The sequence below is a fragment of the Benincasa hispida genome, chromosome 8 (assembly GCF_027475165.1).
Source record: "Benincasa hispida cultivar pf3 chromosome 8, pf3_genome.v1.1, whole genome shotgun sequence".
Classification (NCBI taxonomy): Eukaryota; Viridiplantae; Streptophyta; class Magnoliopsida; order Cucurbitales; family Cucurbitaceae; genus Benincasa; species Benincasa hispida.
The window spans coordinates 22,175,886-22,196,184 of NC_143485.1; the positions used below are offsets into that span (position 1 = coordinate 22,175,886).

Sequence of the window (20,299 nt, forward strand, 5' to 3'; positions counted from 1 at the left end):
GCAAATATATTTTAAAAACATAAGGCTAGAAAAAACAAAAAAAATCCAAATAATACACTCTAAATTTGGACACTTTACTAATTAAGTGAAGAACATGATGATTAAGATTAAATTTAAATCTCATTTCAGTCATATTTTATTATAATAAAATATTTTTAAAATCTTTTCCAAGGTCTGTTTTAGTCCATGAAAAATAAATCAATTTATTCCTAATATCTTTAAAATGTTTATTTTAGCAACAAAACTTACAAGATGTAATAATTAATTGAGCAACTACATTGCTAGTTTCCGAATTTTGAAGAATATGTTGAGTTTTAAAAATATACTTTTTTAATCTTTACATTTTTTTAAAAATAGGTGCATTTGGTTCCTGAACAATTATTGTTTTCATTGTTTTTAATCATATGAAATTTTGAATTATAAAATATGTTAAAAAATCATTTTGGAGCAAAGTCGTAATTTTTAAAAATTAATTTTCTAATTCAAAATAATAAAAAAATAGATTATTGTAGTTACCTAACTTATTTTTAAAAATTCAAGGACTAAAACGATATATTTTGAAAATTTATAGATCAAATGAATCTAATCTAACAAATTAGAGGATTAAAAAGGTATATTTTGAAAACTCGGATACCAAACACATATTTTTCAAAATGCAAGACGAAAAAGGTAATTTTTTCTTAATCTTGTCTTTGGTACTTAATATTAGCTCACTCCATAGCTTCCTTAATTAACCAATATTGTCAAATAATATAGGTTTGATTGGCTCCCTATTTTCTAAAGTTCAAATGTGTAAAATATATTTGGAACCGAAACAGATATTTTGAAATTTGTAAATCTAACACGAAACTTAAATATGTAATGGAGTTTGGAAAAGATCTATTTTTAAATATAGAAAAATGAGCTAACTTATTTATAAATATAACAAAATATTATTGTATATCAGTTATAGACAGTGATAGATAGTGACATTTTACTAAATTTAAAAATATTTCTAACTGCTTTACCATTCAAAACAATTATCTTTTAGACAATCAAAGCAATTGATATTACATATACATAAATATGCATAATAATACACATACGTGTTACAATGGTTCATTCATTAGTGGACTTCAATTTACAAAAATCAATGACATAAAAGAAGAACGATATTTATACCATTTCAAAAGTCGATAGTTCGATTTTCCTTTTGTAATTTGACAATTGTAAGATGGAAAAGCGAACATCGATCGACCTAATTAACCGAGTAAGAACCAAGGAAGGTGATCCATGAGCCATCGTCTTGAGTGTCTTCCTCTACCATGGCATTGTCATAGTAGCTCCAAGTCTCTACCGGTGAGCTGGTGGAATTACTATTTTCAGTTTCTTCATTTCTTGCAAATCTTCCTCTTATTCGCCTTCTACTATCTGCCAATGTTTTCCTACATTCATACTATCAAATTACATAGCAATGATTAGATTAGCAAGTGATAATTTCGATCGTAATGAAAATTGGTATGTTCGTAATGGAATTCTATTGATGAATCAATTGTAAAGAACCTAAATCACAAATGTGGATTGTTTTTTATCGCGTTTATTTAGAATTATGAATTTTGTTACATTTACACTTATCGTTACCGTTATCGTTACCTCTAAGAGGTCAAACGATAAAGATAACAAAATTCATAATTTTTTTTAGCAATGATCGGTAACAGTGATAATTTGATACAATGTATTACAATTAGATAAAATAAGGCAAATATACAAGTAAAAAACATTTAATTTTACTTATAATTTTCTTCTTAATCCCATCATTTATTTCACTAAGAAGATGGATTATGAAAATATAAATAAAAATTATAGTTAAATAATAAAGTTTAGTCGTAACTAATTAACATGTTTGAATCCAACAGGTCTTTAAATAATATATCTATGAACTTTCAATTATGTATCTACTAAGTGTAACTTATTGAAAATATATCAAATAATTCTCTAAATTCTCATTTTTGCGTCTAATACATGTAAAATTGAATTTTGTGTCCAATAGGTTCACAAATTTTAAAAGTTGTTAAATAAGCTAAGAAACCTATTTAACATGAAATTGAAAGTTTAAGGACTTATTAGATACAAAAATCGAAAATTTGACGACTAATTAGATATTTTTGAAATTCAAGGACGTATTAACTAGATACGAATATAAAATTTTTGAGACCTATTATATAAACACTTTTCAAAATCAAAGGGACCTACTGTATCAAGATGAGGCACCAAAGTTATAATATTAAAGTATTTTTAGCTTTATTTCAAACAAAACTTTAATTGAAAAAGGAGATTATTCAAGAAAAATCCCATAAAAATGTGATTGGAGTAGAAAAATAACATATGACTGTTGCTGGCTACATATGAATAGTATCCCTATCCACAATCATTTATCACTCCACTTTGTCTTTAACTTCCAATATGATACAATTATTTTAGATGCATCTTGTCCTTATTTCTTCTCTTTCTAAATCATATTCAAATAGAAAATAAAGACAAAAATATAAAAAAATAAAAAAATAAATCACTAATTATTTGCCTACATATGTTTCAAAACTCAAGTGAAAATTTGATGGTCATAAATTTGAGGTAATGATTTTGTTTTAAATTTTCTTTATTACACATACGTTGATCCTACAATATATAATTAGTTCTTGGAATATATTTTACGATATATAATAATCCCAATTATAATTTATGAGCTTGTCATAGGTAATAATTTAACATAAAAGGTAGAAAAGATAAAAGAAAAAAGGGAAGGAATGAGAATATTATTTTTATGATTAAAAAAATAGGTTAAATTATCCATTCACTTATTCAACTTTTAAGTTCGTGTCAAATATGTTCCTCGACTTTAAAATATTTGTGATATGTACATAAATTTTCAATTTTGAGTCTAATAGATTAATAAGGATCCCCTTTGATAACTATTTGAATTTTAAAAAGTTAAACTTATAAATACTCATTTCACCTCTAATTTTTTTTCTTTTGTTATTTAGTTTCTACTATTGTTTCCAAAAACCAGAACACGTTTAGAAAAGAAAAAAAAGTATCTAGAAATTTGACTAAGAATTCAACTCTTTTACCTAACAAAGATGAAAACAATAGTAAGAAATCGAAAGAAAATAGATTTAATTTTCAAAAGTAAACAATAAAAAACTTGGTTACTAAATTGGGCAAATAAGTCCTTAACATATTCTCTTTTTTTTTTTTTTTTTTTTTTGAAATTTATGAATCAATTTTTTTGTTCAGAGAATAGATTGGTTAATCTTAAAAATGAATATGCTTGGAACTTGTTAAAACACAAACTTTAAGATCCCGTTTGGTAAATATTTGATTTTTTTGTTTTTTTTTTAAAAAATTAAGTCTATTTCATCCACATTTGTTACAATGATTTGCATCTTTCTTAATTATAATGGTTAAATTCTTAACCAAATTCCAAAAACAAAAAGAACTTTTTGAAAGCTACTTTTTTTTAGTTCTCAATTTTTTACTTGGTTTTTCTAAACCATTGGTGAAACGTAGATGATAAAAGAAGACATTTGAAGGTAGAAATAGTGTCTATAAGCTTAATTTTTTAAAAAAAAAAACAAAAAACAAAATGGTTACCAAACGGGACCATAAATTTTTATTTTTGGTTTTTGAAAACTAAGCTTATTTTCTTCTCATTTTTTACCATGATTTGTATCTTTCTTAAGTACAATGATTGAATTTTTAGCCAACTACCAAAAACAAAAATAAGTTTTTAAAAGCTACTTTTTTAAATTTTCAAAATTTGGCTTGGTTTCCAAAAGTAGATAACAAAGGAAGAAATTTGGAGGTAGAAGTAATGTCTATATATTTAATTTGAAAAAAAAAATCAAAAACAAAAAATCAAATGGTTATCAAATGGACAAAAGTAATTAAAGTTGAATAATAATAATAATGAGAAAAAAAAGGATAATTACCTTAATCTTCTTATTAAAATTTCTCTGGTTTCTCTTGGTTTTATATCTCTCAATTCTCTCTCTCTTCTCTTCGGGACTATACCGACAAGCTTTGGTCATTCTTTCTATTATCAAACTGCTTTCACTTGAGCATCCCCTTTCTGTTCTTCCCTGATTAATTTCCATCATCAATTTAATTAACTTAATATTCATATTAACAAATTTAAATATATAGTTTCTATAAAAAAAAAAAAAACATATTTTTACTTAATTAACGGTAAAATAAATAGATTTCAGAAACATATATATTAACTACTATAGTACCATTATATTTGCCCATATTGTAAAATTATTTAACAAATGTGGGACAAATAATTGGTGTTTGACTATGATTTTATAAAGATATGGAGGTGTCCGACCTAAGTTGAAAGCGACTTTTGACAAACAAAAAACATAGACAAATTTTTTTACTTTCACAAATGGATACTCAAAGAGAATAATTGTTAAGATACAAGTGTGAAAGAACAAAACTATATTTTGTAAACAAAAGGCTTGCATTTTTGCAGCCAGTTTTGGGGAGCTATTAGCAAAACTCACCTGCAAATCACCGGAGCTGTAAACCCTTCTCACGGCCGGCCCATCGGCATCGAACAACGACGAACTCCGAGCACCTGGTCCATGGCTTACCCTATTCTTTTGGAGCGAGTGGCTACTCATGCTTCGGTGTATTAGGGCAGGCTGTGATGTCGGAGACCCGTAGCTACTACAAGGTCCACTACTACCACTATAACTGACCTCCGAGGGTAAAAACCCCGACGACTCGAGCACTAGATCCAGCTCGCTTAGCTGGCTATACGTCGGGAGTAAGGAGGAGGAAGAGGTATGAGAAGAAAAGAAATTAGGGAACGATGGAAAAAGTGGTGGTGACACAGCGTGGTCGGGGGAGTGGAGGTGGCAGAGAGAGGCGTCGGCGGTGATGGTGCCGGTGACGGTGGAGAAGGTGTGCATGATGAGGTGGCAGAGGAAAGAGGAGGGAGAAGAGTTTGAATTTTTGTTTGTGGAATGAAAGGAAGGGATGGGAGATAGGGGGGGTTAAGTAGGGATATGGAGAGAGCGTTGACAATTTCTTGGAGAATCCAATAATAATAACAATCTTTATTTCTTCCCAATCCCTAACTCAAGTTGATTTCATTCTCTATTTATGAAGACTTCTATCATTTGCACAATCTTTTTGACTAAAAAAAAATGCTATTACTTTCTATCGAACTGAGAAAAAGAAGTATACTTTCTCTTTCTAAACGTTTCAATTGTGATGAATTTGTTTCTTGGCTCTCAAAGATATTAATATCTCTATCCCTTTCAATATAAGTTGAAAAAAAGGTCTTCCTTTCCAAATTTTTGGACATATTCCAATTTGTTCAAAGGGTCAACTAGGCTCTAATTTTAATTATAACAAAAAAAAATGTGTCTATATGGTATTTTTAATTAGTTAGTTAAATTTCTACTTTCAATTTGTGTATTTGCCTTAAAACTTGTGTATTATTTAGTGTATTTATGCAATTTTCACCACTGTAGATTGAAGTATTTCAATTTTAGTTTTTAACTTATATGTTTTCCTAAAATGGGTTTTGGAGTGATTTGGGCATAGTTTCGTTGTTTTTCTTTGGTAAAAAAATGTTAGTTGCATGATATTTTCCTCTTGATTGGATTAAATTGGATAAAATGACTATGTATGAGTCCAACGACTAGCTAAAGTGTGTTTTGAAGTGATTTGGGTTGATTGATATGAACTTTTACGATTACTTTTGGTTGTTTTGCAGATTTTGTGCTAATGCACTTGCATTCCCTGAAAATATGTGTTTTGAAGTGATTTGGGTTGATTATATAAACTTTTACGATTATTTTTTGTTGTTTTGCAGATTTTGTGCTGATGCGCTTGCATTCCCTGAAAAGATGTGCCTACATCGAAAAAATTCTAGAATCGTGCCCAATCTTCTACTGTTGCTATTTCAGTGGTCAAAGATGTTGTTCAGTGGTAAAATTTCTTTGGAGTCATTCAGAACATGAAATTCGGTTATTCTCCAATCATCATAGCTTATATAAAGGCATGGAGGCTTCACTTTTGGACCATCCTTGAAAATCAAACACTCCTAAGAGGAGACTCCACCACTCCATACAGAAAACCTTTAGGAATGAGGGTTCTTATGAAGCATCTTAGTTTTAGGTTATCCCTACCCCTCGAAAGGTTGTGGAGAGTGTGGATTCATCCTTAAGAAAAGTGAATCCGGCTTAGAGAGTATTAAAGTGTGAGAGTTTTCCTTAAGGGGTCCTTGACTGTATTTTTTCTAGCATTTCTATTAGTTCCCTTTTGCATTTTTCATTTTCTCGTTTCCTTACTTTAAATCATTTATTTTTTAATCATGACTTTTGGATCAATGAAATTCATTCATTCCTTCTTAGCTCTTAGCTAAATCTCTAAGGAATTCAGTAATGTGGATATACCCTAATTTATCTTGAGCACTTCCTTTTTGATTTTAATTGCAAATGTGTTAAGTTTAATTGGACACTTAGTGTAACATAATAGTTGAGTCTTAATATTGAGAAGGTTAGGATATCGATTGATTTCACAAAGGAGTACGGGACTGAGAGCTTAAACATAGAACTGTCACGTACGCTTAGAGATAAGGTACATTATAGGATAAAAAAAATTGTATGAAAATGATCTAATATTAAGTTAGCCATAGAGATATAGGTCTAATGTCACACCCCCTCCCGTTCTTATTCCTCAAGCCTGAAAGGAGGCGTGAAGACAACAAGCACCACCCTTTTGTGATATTTACTATCCATCACCCTTGTTTACTAGATAACTCTTATAACACAAATATGTCTAGTTTCAAGTTAATTTGATTAACTACAACTATTTATACTAGGTATGTTTACAAACATATTTGTGATTCTTTCTGAGACCTAATAACTTCCTATTGTGTTTCGCTCCACTAAAGTGGAAGATCCTAACCTTGAGTGGCACTTTCAGAACATTCCCTTCTGCTACCTAGGGAGGAACAAAGCATTGGAAAACATGAGCTAAAAGCTCAGTGAGTGGTACGACTTTGAAGAAACTAGGTTTTTCTTTTAGAAATTTATTTTGAAACAATATCATAGGCAAATAATAAAAACAATGTCAAGAAATAAGACATAACCATCCTAGCTTGATAATTGAGATAATATTGGCATGATCTTGTGTTTTCCAAGTAAACCCATCCAACCCAAAACGCAAGTGCGAGGAAATTCCAATACTCAATATAGTTTACCGAATGTGCACATGTCGATCCCATTAGACGTGCTCAAGACACGCTAACATTTACCCAGGATACAATTCTAGTTTCTAGTAAAATCCTTATAAGCATGCTATCAAGAAAAAGCCTATTTAAATAGTCATTTACATAAAACAACGGAAAACCAATGATATAAATCTGAGAAGACACATTTTCTTAGCATGCCAACCTTACCAAACAATACATACATATATCATAACATATATTTATATAAGTACAACCAAAACATTTGAAAATAAAACTACTCAAAACATTTGAAAATAAAACTACTCACAGTTCATCAGCAGGAGTTTCTCTTTCCTGAGCTTTTCCCACATACCTAGTTCTTCCCTGATCCTGAACCGATGTTAATCCAAGAATCAACTTAGAATACTATATTTTTAGGGCTAAAATAACTTAGAATACATTTTTGGTTTTAGCTCTATCTTACCAACTCCAACAGATTATAATCTACACCTTAGAACAAACTAAGATAGTGGTGGGCATAAGGGTTGCTCTCCTGTAGACTGGTTAAGTGCATGGAACTCCTCTTCAATGCATGGTAGGCATGATCAACGCATGGTTTCCCTTCTTCAATGCATAGGCCCCTCTTTTTCCTCCTCAATTCTCTCTAACTTTCTCTCTTTTCAAGCCTTCTTGATGAAATTTGAGTTGTCAAATGAAATGGAGTCTCCTTGGGTATTTATAGGTATCCAAAAGGGGTCATTGTCATCTTTTCTATACTTCCAATGCATGACACCTTAATTGCGTGATAAGTCTATATGTTAACACCATGCAAGGTCCAACGCATCCCCCTTGACACCTTCTCCTTACATGCAGAGCTTAAATGTCTTCACCGTGCATAGGCCAATGCATAACTACTTTTGAGATGTCATTCCGACCTTTTACATGTCCTACCTCGACCAAGACTTCATTTGGTTGAGCCATGTACCCCACTTTGCTGTCAATCCAACCTTGCATTTGCTCAATCAATGCATGGTAACTTGTGTTGGGTGTATGATTGCTTCACCAACCACCCTATATAGATCCAACATCACTCACTATATGCCCACATGATGTTCTAACACATGTTCCCTAGGTTTGGTCGTATGATTTACTAACTATGCTATCAACTTGTTGTTCATGACATAGCATAGCTTCTTCTTTAGCTCATAGCAACAGTTATGCACCGAACCTATACTTTTTCTCCTAAGTATGTGCCAACTAGGGCAATTGTGTTTCCTTGGTATAACTCTTTCCCAAGGGGTTGTCTTATGCTTCCATCGTGCTCCACATAGACCCAAAATGAAATCCATAAAATTCTCTATGTGCCAACCCTAGCCCTGTGCGTCCAACCTTCCTTTTATTCCTTCTTCCTTTGTTTCTATCTTCTTCTTAAAGCATAGCTTTCTTCTTTAAACTCAAAGGCATAGCCATGTGTCCTGTTTACCTTAATTTTCTTCTAAACATATGCCCATCTATGCGCCCATATGGCCATTTATGCGTCCAACACTCCATTCTTTATGGTTTCCTCCACTTGTAGTGTCCTATGTTGTCCAACACTTAGTCAAAATCTCTCCCTTGAATCCTTTATGCACCTACCAATCTCTCTTTATGCATCCAACCTTAACTTCCTCTCTTGGTAGTGCATAGTTCAACGCATGGTCTTCCTACATAACAAATTCTTTCCTCACATGTTTACTTAATCCTAAACATAACACTTCTCATGCATCCAAAACCCCCTGGTATGCGCCTAACATGTCCAATCCTACCCTAGCTTGCATCCAAGCCTTCTCTCTCCTCCCACAATATATTCCACTTGAAATGTCTGATCCAAGGTTAAGTCTCTATTCCTCCTATCGTTGGTACTTAGTCAATTTTTTCCATTTTTCCTAGACCAACTTGGAGTTCCTCTAATTCACAGCATAGTTTGAATATTTAGCCAAATTTCCTATTATGCTATGAGTTCATAGCATAATTTACATACTTATTCAAAATTCCTACTTCAAACTACTGTGCTTCCAACACCTAGAAATTTTCTTAAATACTTTTATTTAAAGCATAGTTTTAAGTATTTAGTTATATTTTTCCCCTCCAAGGCTTGAATTATGAGCTCATCTAACTACTTAAACTTCTCAAGGAACTTGATACAAGACCAAATAGAAGACGTTTTCTGTCTATACTAAGTTACTAACAAACTGATACGACTACATAAGCTCAAGGCATAATACCCTTTTGGTTGAAACCAGACTGTAATCCTTAATAATCAAAACTTGCTTGCTGCTTTTGTTCATCAATCAAGCTACTCATCATTCATTTACATTGGTTCCCTTGGTTTCATTGATTGCTTCATGTTTAACAAAATTAAATTTAGTTTTAGTCTCATGGGGTAATATACTTAGAATATTCTCAAGCTATTACTTGCAACAATGTATGCTTGCACTTAAACTATATCTATTAGTATCTTCACCAGTCATACACATTTCATCGATCAACAAGCCATGCCCTTTGGCTCAATGAGATGAAGAATTATCCCAAAGTGACTCTAAAACCCTATCAAAACAACTTAGGAAAACTGCTCCTATAAGTACCTCATTATAGCTCCAGGAAAAGCAAATCCAATCTCCACTCACAAACTCTTAACTTATTGCACTTATTCACTTTCTGATAAGCATCGGAGCATGTGTGTCAAGCACTGCACCTATGTGCAAGTTTTTCTTATTTTACAAGTCGCTCTCTTCTTCTATCAAACAAATTTACCCTGGTTGTCACATGAAGGTTAAGTGCATTTTATCTTGTCTACATTTTTGTTTCAATAGTTGTTGCCGTCAAATTTTGAAAATTAGTTGCAACTTTGATTTGGTTTACCCTAATGTTTATGAAAAAGTTGTGATCTCAATGGCTATTTTATCAAATTTATAACAGTCTCTAAACAAACTTGTAACAGATCTACTACCTATATAAGTAGCTCTTTTCAAATATTTAAAACACAAGTTAAATTTTGTAAAGGTAGAGTCAGAAAACTTATCTTGAAAGAATTAATAAAAGTTCTTCTTCCTTTCCCATAGACGTAGGCACTTTTGGCCGAATCACGTACATTAAAGTGTTCATCTTCTTCTTCTCCTTCTTCTTCGTTGATTTCATGCTACAAGTCTTCAACTTTCACCTTGCAAATCTCACAATAAACAAAAGGGAGTTAGAGAGAGTAGAGAGACTTTAATCTCTTTTGTAGAGAGTGAGATAAGAGTTTCTTACCCCAATAATTTTCTGTACTTTGATTCATTCTACATAGCAGAAGAGAAAAAGAAATCAATGCATGTGTCCTTCATTCAAGTCCTCATCGTGGTCTTTTCTTCGTCATGCATTTTACCTACCTCTCTTAATAACCTGGATCAACTTCTTCAAGTAATTGGGCCAACAATTCAAAATAAAAGCCAAACAAAGTGGTATCAAAGCACAAGACTATCAAGAAGGTGGACCTTCAAGAATCGAGATTCAAGATTCAATGCAGCATGGCAGTAGCAAGGTTTGAAGTGGAGAAATTTGATGGAAATGTTGTTTTTGGCTTGTGGAAAGAAAAAAAAAAAAAACATAGCCATCCTTGGTCAACAGACGACTCACAAGGTTCTTCTTGATCCATCTACTCTACGAAATACAGTCACAACTCAAGAAAAGAAAGATTAGGAACTGGAAGCTTATAGTACTTTAGTTCAAAATCTGAGTGACAACTTTTTTAGGCAAGTACTTGATCAAGAGACAACCTACAAGATTTGGACTAAGCTGGAAGATCTATTTGTAATTAAGGATCTTCCAAATAAGATGTACCTAAGGGAGAGGTTCTTTACATTTAAAATGGACTCATCAAGATCTCTTTTAGACAACCTTAATGAATTTAAGAAAACTATTGCTGAATTTAAGAACCTTAGAGAGAAAATAGGTGATGAGAATAAGGTCCATGTGCTTCTAAACTCCCTACCAGACTCATACTGAGAAGTGGATGGAAGGGACACTATAACCACTAATGCCATCATCACAGCCTTAAGAATAAGAGAACTTGAGTTGCACAGAATGAAGAAGAAACAACCAAGTGGTGAAGGGTTGTTTGTGAAAGGGAATTTTAAGCCCAATCAGTCCAAGAGAGGAAAACAATAGCACACTGATGAAAACAAGCCTAAATAGAAGATTAAATGAAAATATGTAAGAAGAAAGGCCACCTGATTAAGGATTACGTTATTCTTAAAACTAAGAATCAGGAAAAAAGAGAAAGAAGCTGAACGCAAACAATCTGAATCTTCAGTTGTAAAAGGGTCCTATATTTACTCTGATGCACTAGCTTGAACACAACACAAGGTTAATCATGTAAATCCCCTTAGGAAACATGATTAGGTCTTTGACTCTGGATGCACCTACCATATGACCCATTTGAGACCTTGGTTCAACACCTACAAAGAAATTGATGGAGAAATGGTCTACATGGTTAACAACTAAGCTTGTAAAATTGAATGAATTGGATCAGTGTTATTAAAATTCAAAGATGGGACTGTGAAACACCTTGGAAATGTCAGACATGTGCCACTTCTCAAGAGAAATTTGATCTCCTTGGGAATTCTAGATGCAGTAGGGTGTGAACACAGGGGAAATGAAGGAACTCTTGAAGTTCTTAAAGATTCTAAGGCGGCCCTAATTGGAGAGAAGGTCGATGACCTATTTATGGTAAGAGGAGTTGAAATGATGACAGAGGCCTATGCAGTGACCACTAATAAATTGATAGAGGCTGACATTTGGCATAGGAGGTTATCTCACATCAGTGCTGAAGGGCTGGAAGTACTATCTAAATAGGGCATACTACCTAAAGAGACTTCTTATGAACTTACTTTCTATGAGCATTGTGTATTAGGCAAGGCTACCAGACACAGTTTCACAAAGACACAACATTAAAGCAAATCTATCCTAGACTAGATTCACTCTGATCTATGGGGACCAACCCCAACTTCAAGCTTAAGTGGCTCAAGGTATTTACTTTCTTTTACTGATGACTTCTTAAGAAAAAGTAGGATTTTCTTTCTTAAATATAAAGATCAAGTTTTTGATAAATTCAAAGAATGGAAACTCATAACAGAGAAGCAAACCTCAAAGGACATTAAATACCTAAGGACAGATAATGGATTGCAATTTTGTAGTGAAGAATTTAATATGTTTTGTAGAGAAAATGGAATCAGTAGGCGTAGGACAATTAGGTTTACACCTCAACAGAATGGGGTTGCGGAGAGGCTGAATAGAACAATCATTGAAAGAGTAAGATGCCTATTGTCTGATGCTATTCTCACTGAGAAATATTGGGTTGGAGCTACTGCCTATACAATTATACCCTAAATAGGTACCAACACACATCCTTAAACTTCTTAACACCCGAGGAGAAATGGTCCAAACATCCTCCTAACCTATACAACCTAAGGGTATTTGGATGTGTTGGGTACATACACAAAAACCAAGGTAAACTCAAGTCTAGAGTTGTAAAGTGTATGTTTGTGGGATTCACAGATGGAGTAAAGGGGTTCACGATGTGGAATCCTATTGAGAAATGATTCATTCTCAGTAGAGATGTTACATTTATAGAAAAGGAAATGTTTATGCAAATGGAAAATATGACTGTTGAAATTCCCAAGAGCCCTACTACTAGAATTGAGGTGGAGAATCCAAAAGGTACATCAACATATGTCAATCCTCCAAGTGATTTAGAAGAAGAATAGGTAACAATAAGTGAGCAAGGAAAAAATGTTGCAGCTCAGCATGATTTGAGTCAATACTCATTAACAAGGGATAGACAGAGAGGGTGATTGTTCCTTCAACTAGGTACACTAAAACAAACTATATGAACCTAGTTTTAAATGCTATAGTGGCCCCAAGTGACTAAGAACTGACTAGCTTTGATAAGGCAGTGAGTTGTCTTGATGTAAGAAGTTTGATTGAAGCCATGTGTGAGGAAATGCAATCATTAAATGTGAATAGCACATGGACCCTAGCTCTTCTTCCTAAGGGATGAAAGCCAATAGCATCCAAATGTATCTACAAGCTAAATAAGGGAACTACTGATCAGAAGCCTAGATTTAAGGTAAGCCTAGTGGCTAAGGGATTCATACAGAGAGAGGGCATTGATTATTTTGAGATATTTTCACCAGTGGTAAAACATACCTCTATTATGCTTTTACTATCTTTTGTTGCTCAGAATAACCTAGAATTAGATCAGCTAGATGTTAAGATCGACTTCTTACATGGACATCTAGATGAGACTATATACATGGTGCAGCCTAAGGGATTTGAGAAAAAGGGGAAGGAGGACCTTTATTGTCTTCTAAATAAGTCTATCTATGGAATCAAACAATCCACTAGGTGCTGGTACAGAAGGTTTAATGACTATATAGAGATTATTGGGTTCTAGAGAAGTACCTATGACATTTTTACCTATGTCAATTCAACTTCTTCTAAGGAAAAAGTATATCTATTTCTCTATGTTGATGACATGTTGCTAGCAAGGAGTTCTAAAGATGATTTAACTCATGTCAAAGATCTTATAAAGAAAGAGTTTGACATGAAGGATATGGGTCAGTCAAGAAAGATCCTAGGGATTGAAATCACAAGAGACAGGAACACCTCTACTCTAAGCATCAAAAGTATCAGTCAAGCTAGCTACTGTGATAAAATAATCAGAAGATTAAACCTATCGAATGCCAAACTAGTGACTATTCCTATTGTACATCATTTTAAGCTATCTTCAACAAACACTCCTATAGAAACAGACATTGGACACTTAACTCAGATGCAATCTGAGCCTTACAATCATGCTATGGGTAGTTTAATGTACTTGATATCTAAACAAGGACTGATCTCTCCTACTGTGCTAGTTTAGTGAGTAGATATATGCCTAACCTTGGAAAAAAAATTGGAAGGCTACTGAATGGATTCTTAGGTACCTAACTTGGTCCAAGAAGTCAAAGCTGACCTACCAGAATACACAAGAGACAGAACTAGAGTTGTATGGTTATGTTGACTTTTATTTTGCAGGGGATTTAGACAAAAGAATATCCCTATCAGGCTACTTATTCCTATATAGTCCTAACATGCTAAGCTGGAAAGAAAATTTACAGTCAATCACAATGCTTACAGAAGTAGAATGTATGGCACTAGCAGAAGCAATAAAAGAGGCATTATGGTTAAAGGGCTTGATGACAAACTTTGATATATCACAAACAGTAGTTAAAATTTACTGTGGTAACCAAAGTACAATCCATCTTTCCAAAAACCCACAATATCACTCAAGGAATGAACACATAGATATTAAGTATCATTTTGTAAGAGACAAAATCGAAAAGGGTGAAATAGAAGTGCTGAAGGTACATACCTATGAGAATGTTATTGACATGCTTATAAAGCCCGTCACAGAGCTCAAGCTCTTGAAGTGTCTTGAGCTCATCAACTTTTGTTTACCTGAAAAAGGATAAACAAACATCAGACTCATAAGGGAGAGTGCGACATGCATTAAGATCAAGGTGGAGATTTAAAGAAGCTGTGATCTCAACGGCTATTTTATCAAATTTTTAACAGACTCTAAACAAACTTGTAACAAATCTACTACCTATATAAGTAGCTCTTTTCAAATATTTAAAACACAAGTTAAATTCTGTAAAAGTAAAGTAAAAAAACCAATCTTGAAATAATTAATTAAAGTTCTTCTTCTCTTTCCGTGGGCGTAGGCACTTTCAAGTCGAACCACGTACATAAAGTGTTCATCTTCTTCTTCTCCTTCTCCATCGATTGCATGCTACAAATCTCCAACTTTTACCTTGCAAATATCACAATAAAAAAAAGAGAGCTAGAGAGAGTAGAAAGGACTTTGATCTTGTTTGTAGAAAGAGATAAGAGTTTCTTACGACAATAAATTTTTGTACTTTGATTCATTCTACATAACAAAAGTGAAAAAGAAATCAGCGCACGTGTCCTTCATTCAAGACCTCATCGTGGTCTCTTCTGTTGAGATTGGTGTCCTAATTCTCCCAGAGTCTCGTTGTTTTGTAAAGATACACATTGTTGGATGAATAAAATAAATGTTATTTAATTATGGCATTTACTCATATCCAATAAACAAAGCTCTTTGGTTATCTTATATGAACTTAAGCATGTATATGTGATATACAAGTGGATCATGCCTTAAGTGATAATCTAAATAGGTCTGTAGTATAAAGATTAAGGTGGAATACCTGATCCTGGTGACATTACAGATACGGCCCGCTTTGTAGAGATTTGCAAATGTTGTAAACTACTACAGATGGTAGATCCTGACCATTCATGTGGAGACATGCGAGTGGGGGTATCCTATACAAAGAGTTTGTATAAGACCTGGACCACGAGATGACTAGACTGTGTATATAACGTCGTTGATACTAGAGACTTGCATCTTACCTAAACGACCATAGGTGACACAATCTCAATCCTGAGTGTTTTGGGAACTCCTGTCTTTAAGGCGGTCCTTTGATTAGTATGAGTGAGAATGGCCAGATTGCCAACTCAACATGCCTACCGTTTTGGGGACTTGTCTAATCTGGGAGCTGGAAAATCAATCCACAAGATGGAATTCACTCCTTTCCCAAAGCAGCGATAAGCAGAGAGATTGCTCCCTTAAGAGCTGATTCCGAGGCTTGAACGTAGTGGCCACAGCTTCTCTTTAGAAGAGAAGACTCAATCATTGTAGGACTATGACTTATGCTCATTAGAGGGATCAGTGGTACTTAAGGAGACAGATGTAACTACAGAGGCATAACAATTATTGGCCCAGCTGTACTTACGAGAAATCTGTAAACGATTGTCGCACTGCTGATTAGTTAAGATGGACACATAATATATTTGTGGTAAGAAAAGTTCAGCTGTCAGTCTTTAGTAGAGTACCTGACAGTTAACGGATGGTGGATCCCATGACTAAAAAGTTTAGTTAGTTATTCACGTACCGTTGGAGCTTCGAGCTACAGGTCCTAAGGTTCCCTTGGTAGCTCAATGGATTCAGTTGAGGATCAGTACTTGGTGTTGATTTGAAATGTTCAAATGACAAGAGATATTTTGATTATATATGATATAATCAGTATGATGTATGAGACACATCTAGTGGAACATTGATGTAAATGAGATTTACCTTAAGTACCATGGAATAGAAAAAGAACTATGGTTTATATGTTTCCTGAGATGAAATATTAAAACTATAGATTATAAATATAGTATGATAAGTTGGTTATCATTTAAATTTATAATAATATTAATTATTGGATAATTAATTATTTTTCTTTAATAACCAAATGAGTGGATGGTTATTGAATTCATGTTAACCGTGAGTTTAAAAGAAAAATGGTTTTCCTAATTTTAGGATGATTTATAAACTGGTTAAAAGTTTTTCCTAAAAAGTTTTGAGTTTTCTCTCCGTGCAAAAGAAACTCACGGAGTCGTCAAGTAAATACAGATTTACTAAATGATGGCTGGGCAACTAAAAGATCGTGCAGTATTTACTAAACAATCGTATAGTTTTGCTAGATGATTGCTTCCCCAAAGTAAATAATCGTGTAGAGTCTGTAGGTGACAGACCGAGTTAAACAATGAGCTAAACGATCACATAGCTTTTGCTAGACGATCACATAGCTTTATCTTAACGATATGGCATTGACCTATACGATAGGTCTCTGCCATCTCCTAGTTTCCCAGTGGATGCGTTATTTTATGATGTGAAATTATGGAATGAGATGCAGTGATGGAAATGCGTCGAGCAACAAGTTTTCTCACCAGAATCCAATGCAAATGTGGTGCCCCTAGTTTTAGGACGCATGTGTTGAATGCCACAATGTCCATAAAGCTTATTCATGAGTCTCCACTCTTTTCCTATGCGATGATGTAAGATGCACAAAAAGACAAGATGAATGCATACAATCACATCCTATCTCTAGGATGCATTTGATGCGTTAATAGTAAACAGTGCTTATTCCTAAGCTTCTATCTCTTGATTATGCGTTCTAACCTGACTCTCCAGAGCCTAGTTTCTAACCTGACTTTCTCAAGTCTAGATCCTGTTCTTAGACTACCCTCCTGAGTATCTCTAATGGACGAATGAAGCATACATAATACAATATAATCGCATAGAATGAAGATCCCCAGTTATGCTACTAAGTGCTTCTCAACCCATTCAACAGATTTAGCTACTCATGCGTAATAAACAAAGAGTGAATGGATATAAAGAAGTAAATTCCATCTCTATAGATAAGTTTGAGTACAAAATGACAATGGAAGATAAAGATAGAGAGCCTGGTAGCAATTCCTTGCTTCCCAAGACCTTTACACTGTCAATTCTATTCTGTTCAAAAAATAAACCTGCTTCCACAGGAGCTGGTCCTCTCTCTGATCTTGACACTTCTGGTACTCTCCCAAGTTCACCGAAACGATCTATCGGCACAATCTCGCTTTCACCTTAAAATAAAAGAAAATCTAAGAACAAGGCTATTCTAACTATGGAGAAAATTATCTAAGTATCCGAACTATCTGAACTTGTTGAACTATCTAAACTTCTTTTCTGAAGGTTGCCTTTGGTATTTATAGAGCTTTGGGGTGAAAGGTGGCTTCTCTCTTATGATTGCACAGATGGGATGGTTTTAATTCTCTAACTGATGCGCCGAATATTTGTCACCAAAAAGCTGAGTGTATTTGTTATCGTTATCAGCTTGTCAACTTAATTTGGATTCGACCGTCATCAGCTTTCTGTCCTATTGTAATTAATTATGCTTTTCAACCAGATGCGCCCACCATGTTGTGTCGACTCTATGCGAAAATCCTTCTTGAGCAGATGTTTGCAAGCACAAATCACCGCAAAGCCTTGCGGTAATGCTGCGCTCGTCCATTGATTTCTTGTGATCGTGCTTTCCACCTTGCTTCAACGCATATTCTGCATAAAAATACAAAAGTTAACTGTTTTTATGCGATGGACGCATGCAACCGCAATGTTATGAACTTAGTGCTTTTAGACGTTATCTAACATATTTTATCAACGCAAACCTTCATTGTTTAATAACTTAACACTATAATAACGTACATTTCTGCCTGTTATCACTTGTCGTGCATACGATCGGTGTTTCCTCCTTCGTCTACCTCATACCAAGTCCGAACAGAGCTCACCATCTGGATTCTTACACCGAGAATACCAAGGTAGCCTTGTTGGTGGTGTCTTACTCAACTCAACACCATCGAGGTTTTCTGGAGGTCGTTCATGCTGTTGCTGAGGAGTTTGTGACCGAGGCGATCGTTGAGGACGAGTCTGAAGAATTTGTGCAGTGTTGCGGTCGTGTAGATCGAGTGTTCGAGGTTGCTATTGTTCAAGCATTCGTGAGCAAGGAGAGTGGAGACGAGGCGACAAATGTTTGTAGAGTTCTTCCTTGTTCATTTTTTATTCATGCTGTAATTTCTATATGAATTATATACAGTTTGTTTGAAATCGGCTGTAAATGTATTGTTCATTCATGTTGACCAGGTATAGGATGCAGGATTCCAAGAGGGGTTTATTACCCTTTAGGCATGGAATCATTCTGTCTAAGGATCAATGTCCTAATGCACCTCAAGAGGTTGAGAAGATGAGACAGATTCCTTATGCTTCTGCTGTAGGAAGCTTGATGTATGCAATGTTGTGTACTTGACCCAACATTTGTTATGCAATAGGGATTGTCAGTTGGTATTAGTCGCATCAGAGCACAACGTTGTTGATCTCTTTACGAAGGACCTCATGGCTAAAGTGTTTAATGGTCACCTGGAGAGTCTAGGTCTACGGGACATGTGGCATCATGTCTAGGGCAAGTGGGAGATGATACTAGGGTATATCCTAGTTTATTGTATAGTGTACATTTTTATATTGTATTGTACATTAGTCTCCTGAGTCAATAAGACAAGTGGGAGATTGTTGGGATTGGTGTCCTAATTCTCCCGGAGTCTCATTGTTTTGTAAAGATACATATTGTTCGATGAATAAAATAAGTGTTATTTAATTTTGGCATTTACTCATGTTCAATAAACAAAGCTCCTTGGTTATCTTATGTGAACTTAAGCATGTATATGTGATATACAAGTGGATCTTGCCTTAAGTGATAATCTAAATAGGTCTGTAGTATAAGGATTAAGGTGGGATATCTAACCCTGGTGACACTACGGATACGACCCACTTTATAGATGTTTGCAAATGTTATAAACTACTACAGATGGTAGATCTTAATCATTCAAGTAGAGACGTGCGGGGGGGGGGGTCTTATACAAAGACTTTGTATAAGACCTGGACCATGAGATGACTAGACTCTGTATATAACGCCATTGATACTAGAGACTTGCATCTCACCTAAACGGCCATAGGTTACACGACCTCAATCCTGAATGTTTTGGGAATCCTGCCTTTGAAGGCAGTTCTTTGATTAGTATGGGTAAGAGTGGCCAGATTTCCAACTCAACATACCTACCTTTTTGGGGACTTGTCTGATTTGGGAGCTGGGAACTCAATCCACAAGATGGAATTTACTTCTTTCCCGAAGTAGGGATGAGTAGAGAGATTGCTCCCTTAAGAGCTGATTCTGGGGCTTAAACATAGTGGCCACAGCTTCTCTTTAGAAGAGAAGACTCAGTCATAGTAGGACTATGACTTATGTTCACTAGAGTGATCAGTGGTACTTAAGGAGACAGATGTAACTATAGGGGCATAACGATTATTGGCCCAGCTGTATTTATGAGCGATCTGTGAATGGTTATCGCACTGCTGATTGGTTAAGATGGACACATAATATATCTGTGGTAAGAAGAGTTCAACTGTCGGTCTTTAGTGGAGTGCCTGGTAGTTAACGGATGGTGGATCCCGTGACTAAAGAGTTTAGTCAGTTATTCACGTACCATTGAAGCATCGAGCTACAGGTTCATGAGGTCCCCTTGGTAGCTCAATGGATTCAGTTGAGGATCAGTTCTTGGTGTTGATTTGAAATGTTT

General features: G+C 34.4%; 1 protein-coding gene across 1 annotated transcript; it reads right to left on the reverse strand.

Moving 5' to 3' along the window:
- Positions 1–1,024: 1,024 nt before the first annotated feature.
- LOC120083449 (uncharacterized) lies at positions 1,025–5,261 on the reverse strand. Its single transcript, XM_039039218.2, has 3 exons — positions 4,545–5,261; positions 3,969–4,118; positions 1,025–1,435 (listed from the first exon to the last, which is right to left on the reverse strand). Exons 1-3 carry the CDS (start codon positions 4,953–4,955, stop codon positions 1,238–1,240), a joined length of 759 nt encoding a protein of 252 aa, XP_038895146.1. The 5' UTR covers positions 4,956–5,261; the 3' UTR covers positions 1,025–1,237.
- Positions 5,262–20,299: the final 15,038 nt, after the last annotated feature.

Excerpts from the sequence above, each read along its gene's own strand:
- LOC120083449 (XM_039039218.2), bottom strand. The coding sequence starts at position 4,955 with ATGCACACCTTCTCCACCGTCACCGGCACCATCACCGCCGACGCCTCT. Across the intron at positions 4,119-4,544 it reads ACAGCTCCGGTGATTTGCAG|GGAAGAACAGAAAGGGGATG; the intron begins GTGAGTTTTGCT and ends GAAATTAATCAG. Across the intron at positions 1,436-3,968 it reads ATTTTAATAAGAAGATTAAG|TATGAATGTAGGAAAACATT; the intron begins GTAATTATCCTT and ends GTAATTTGATAG.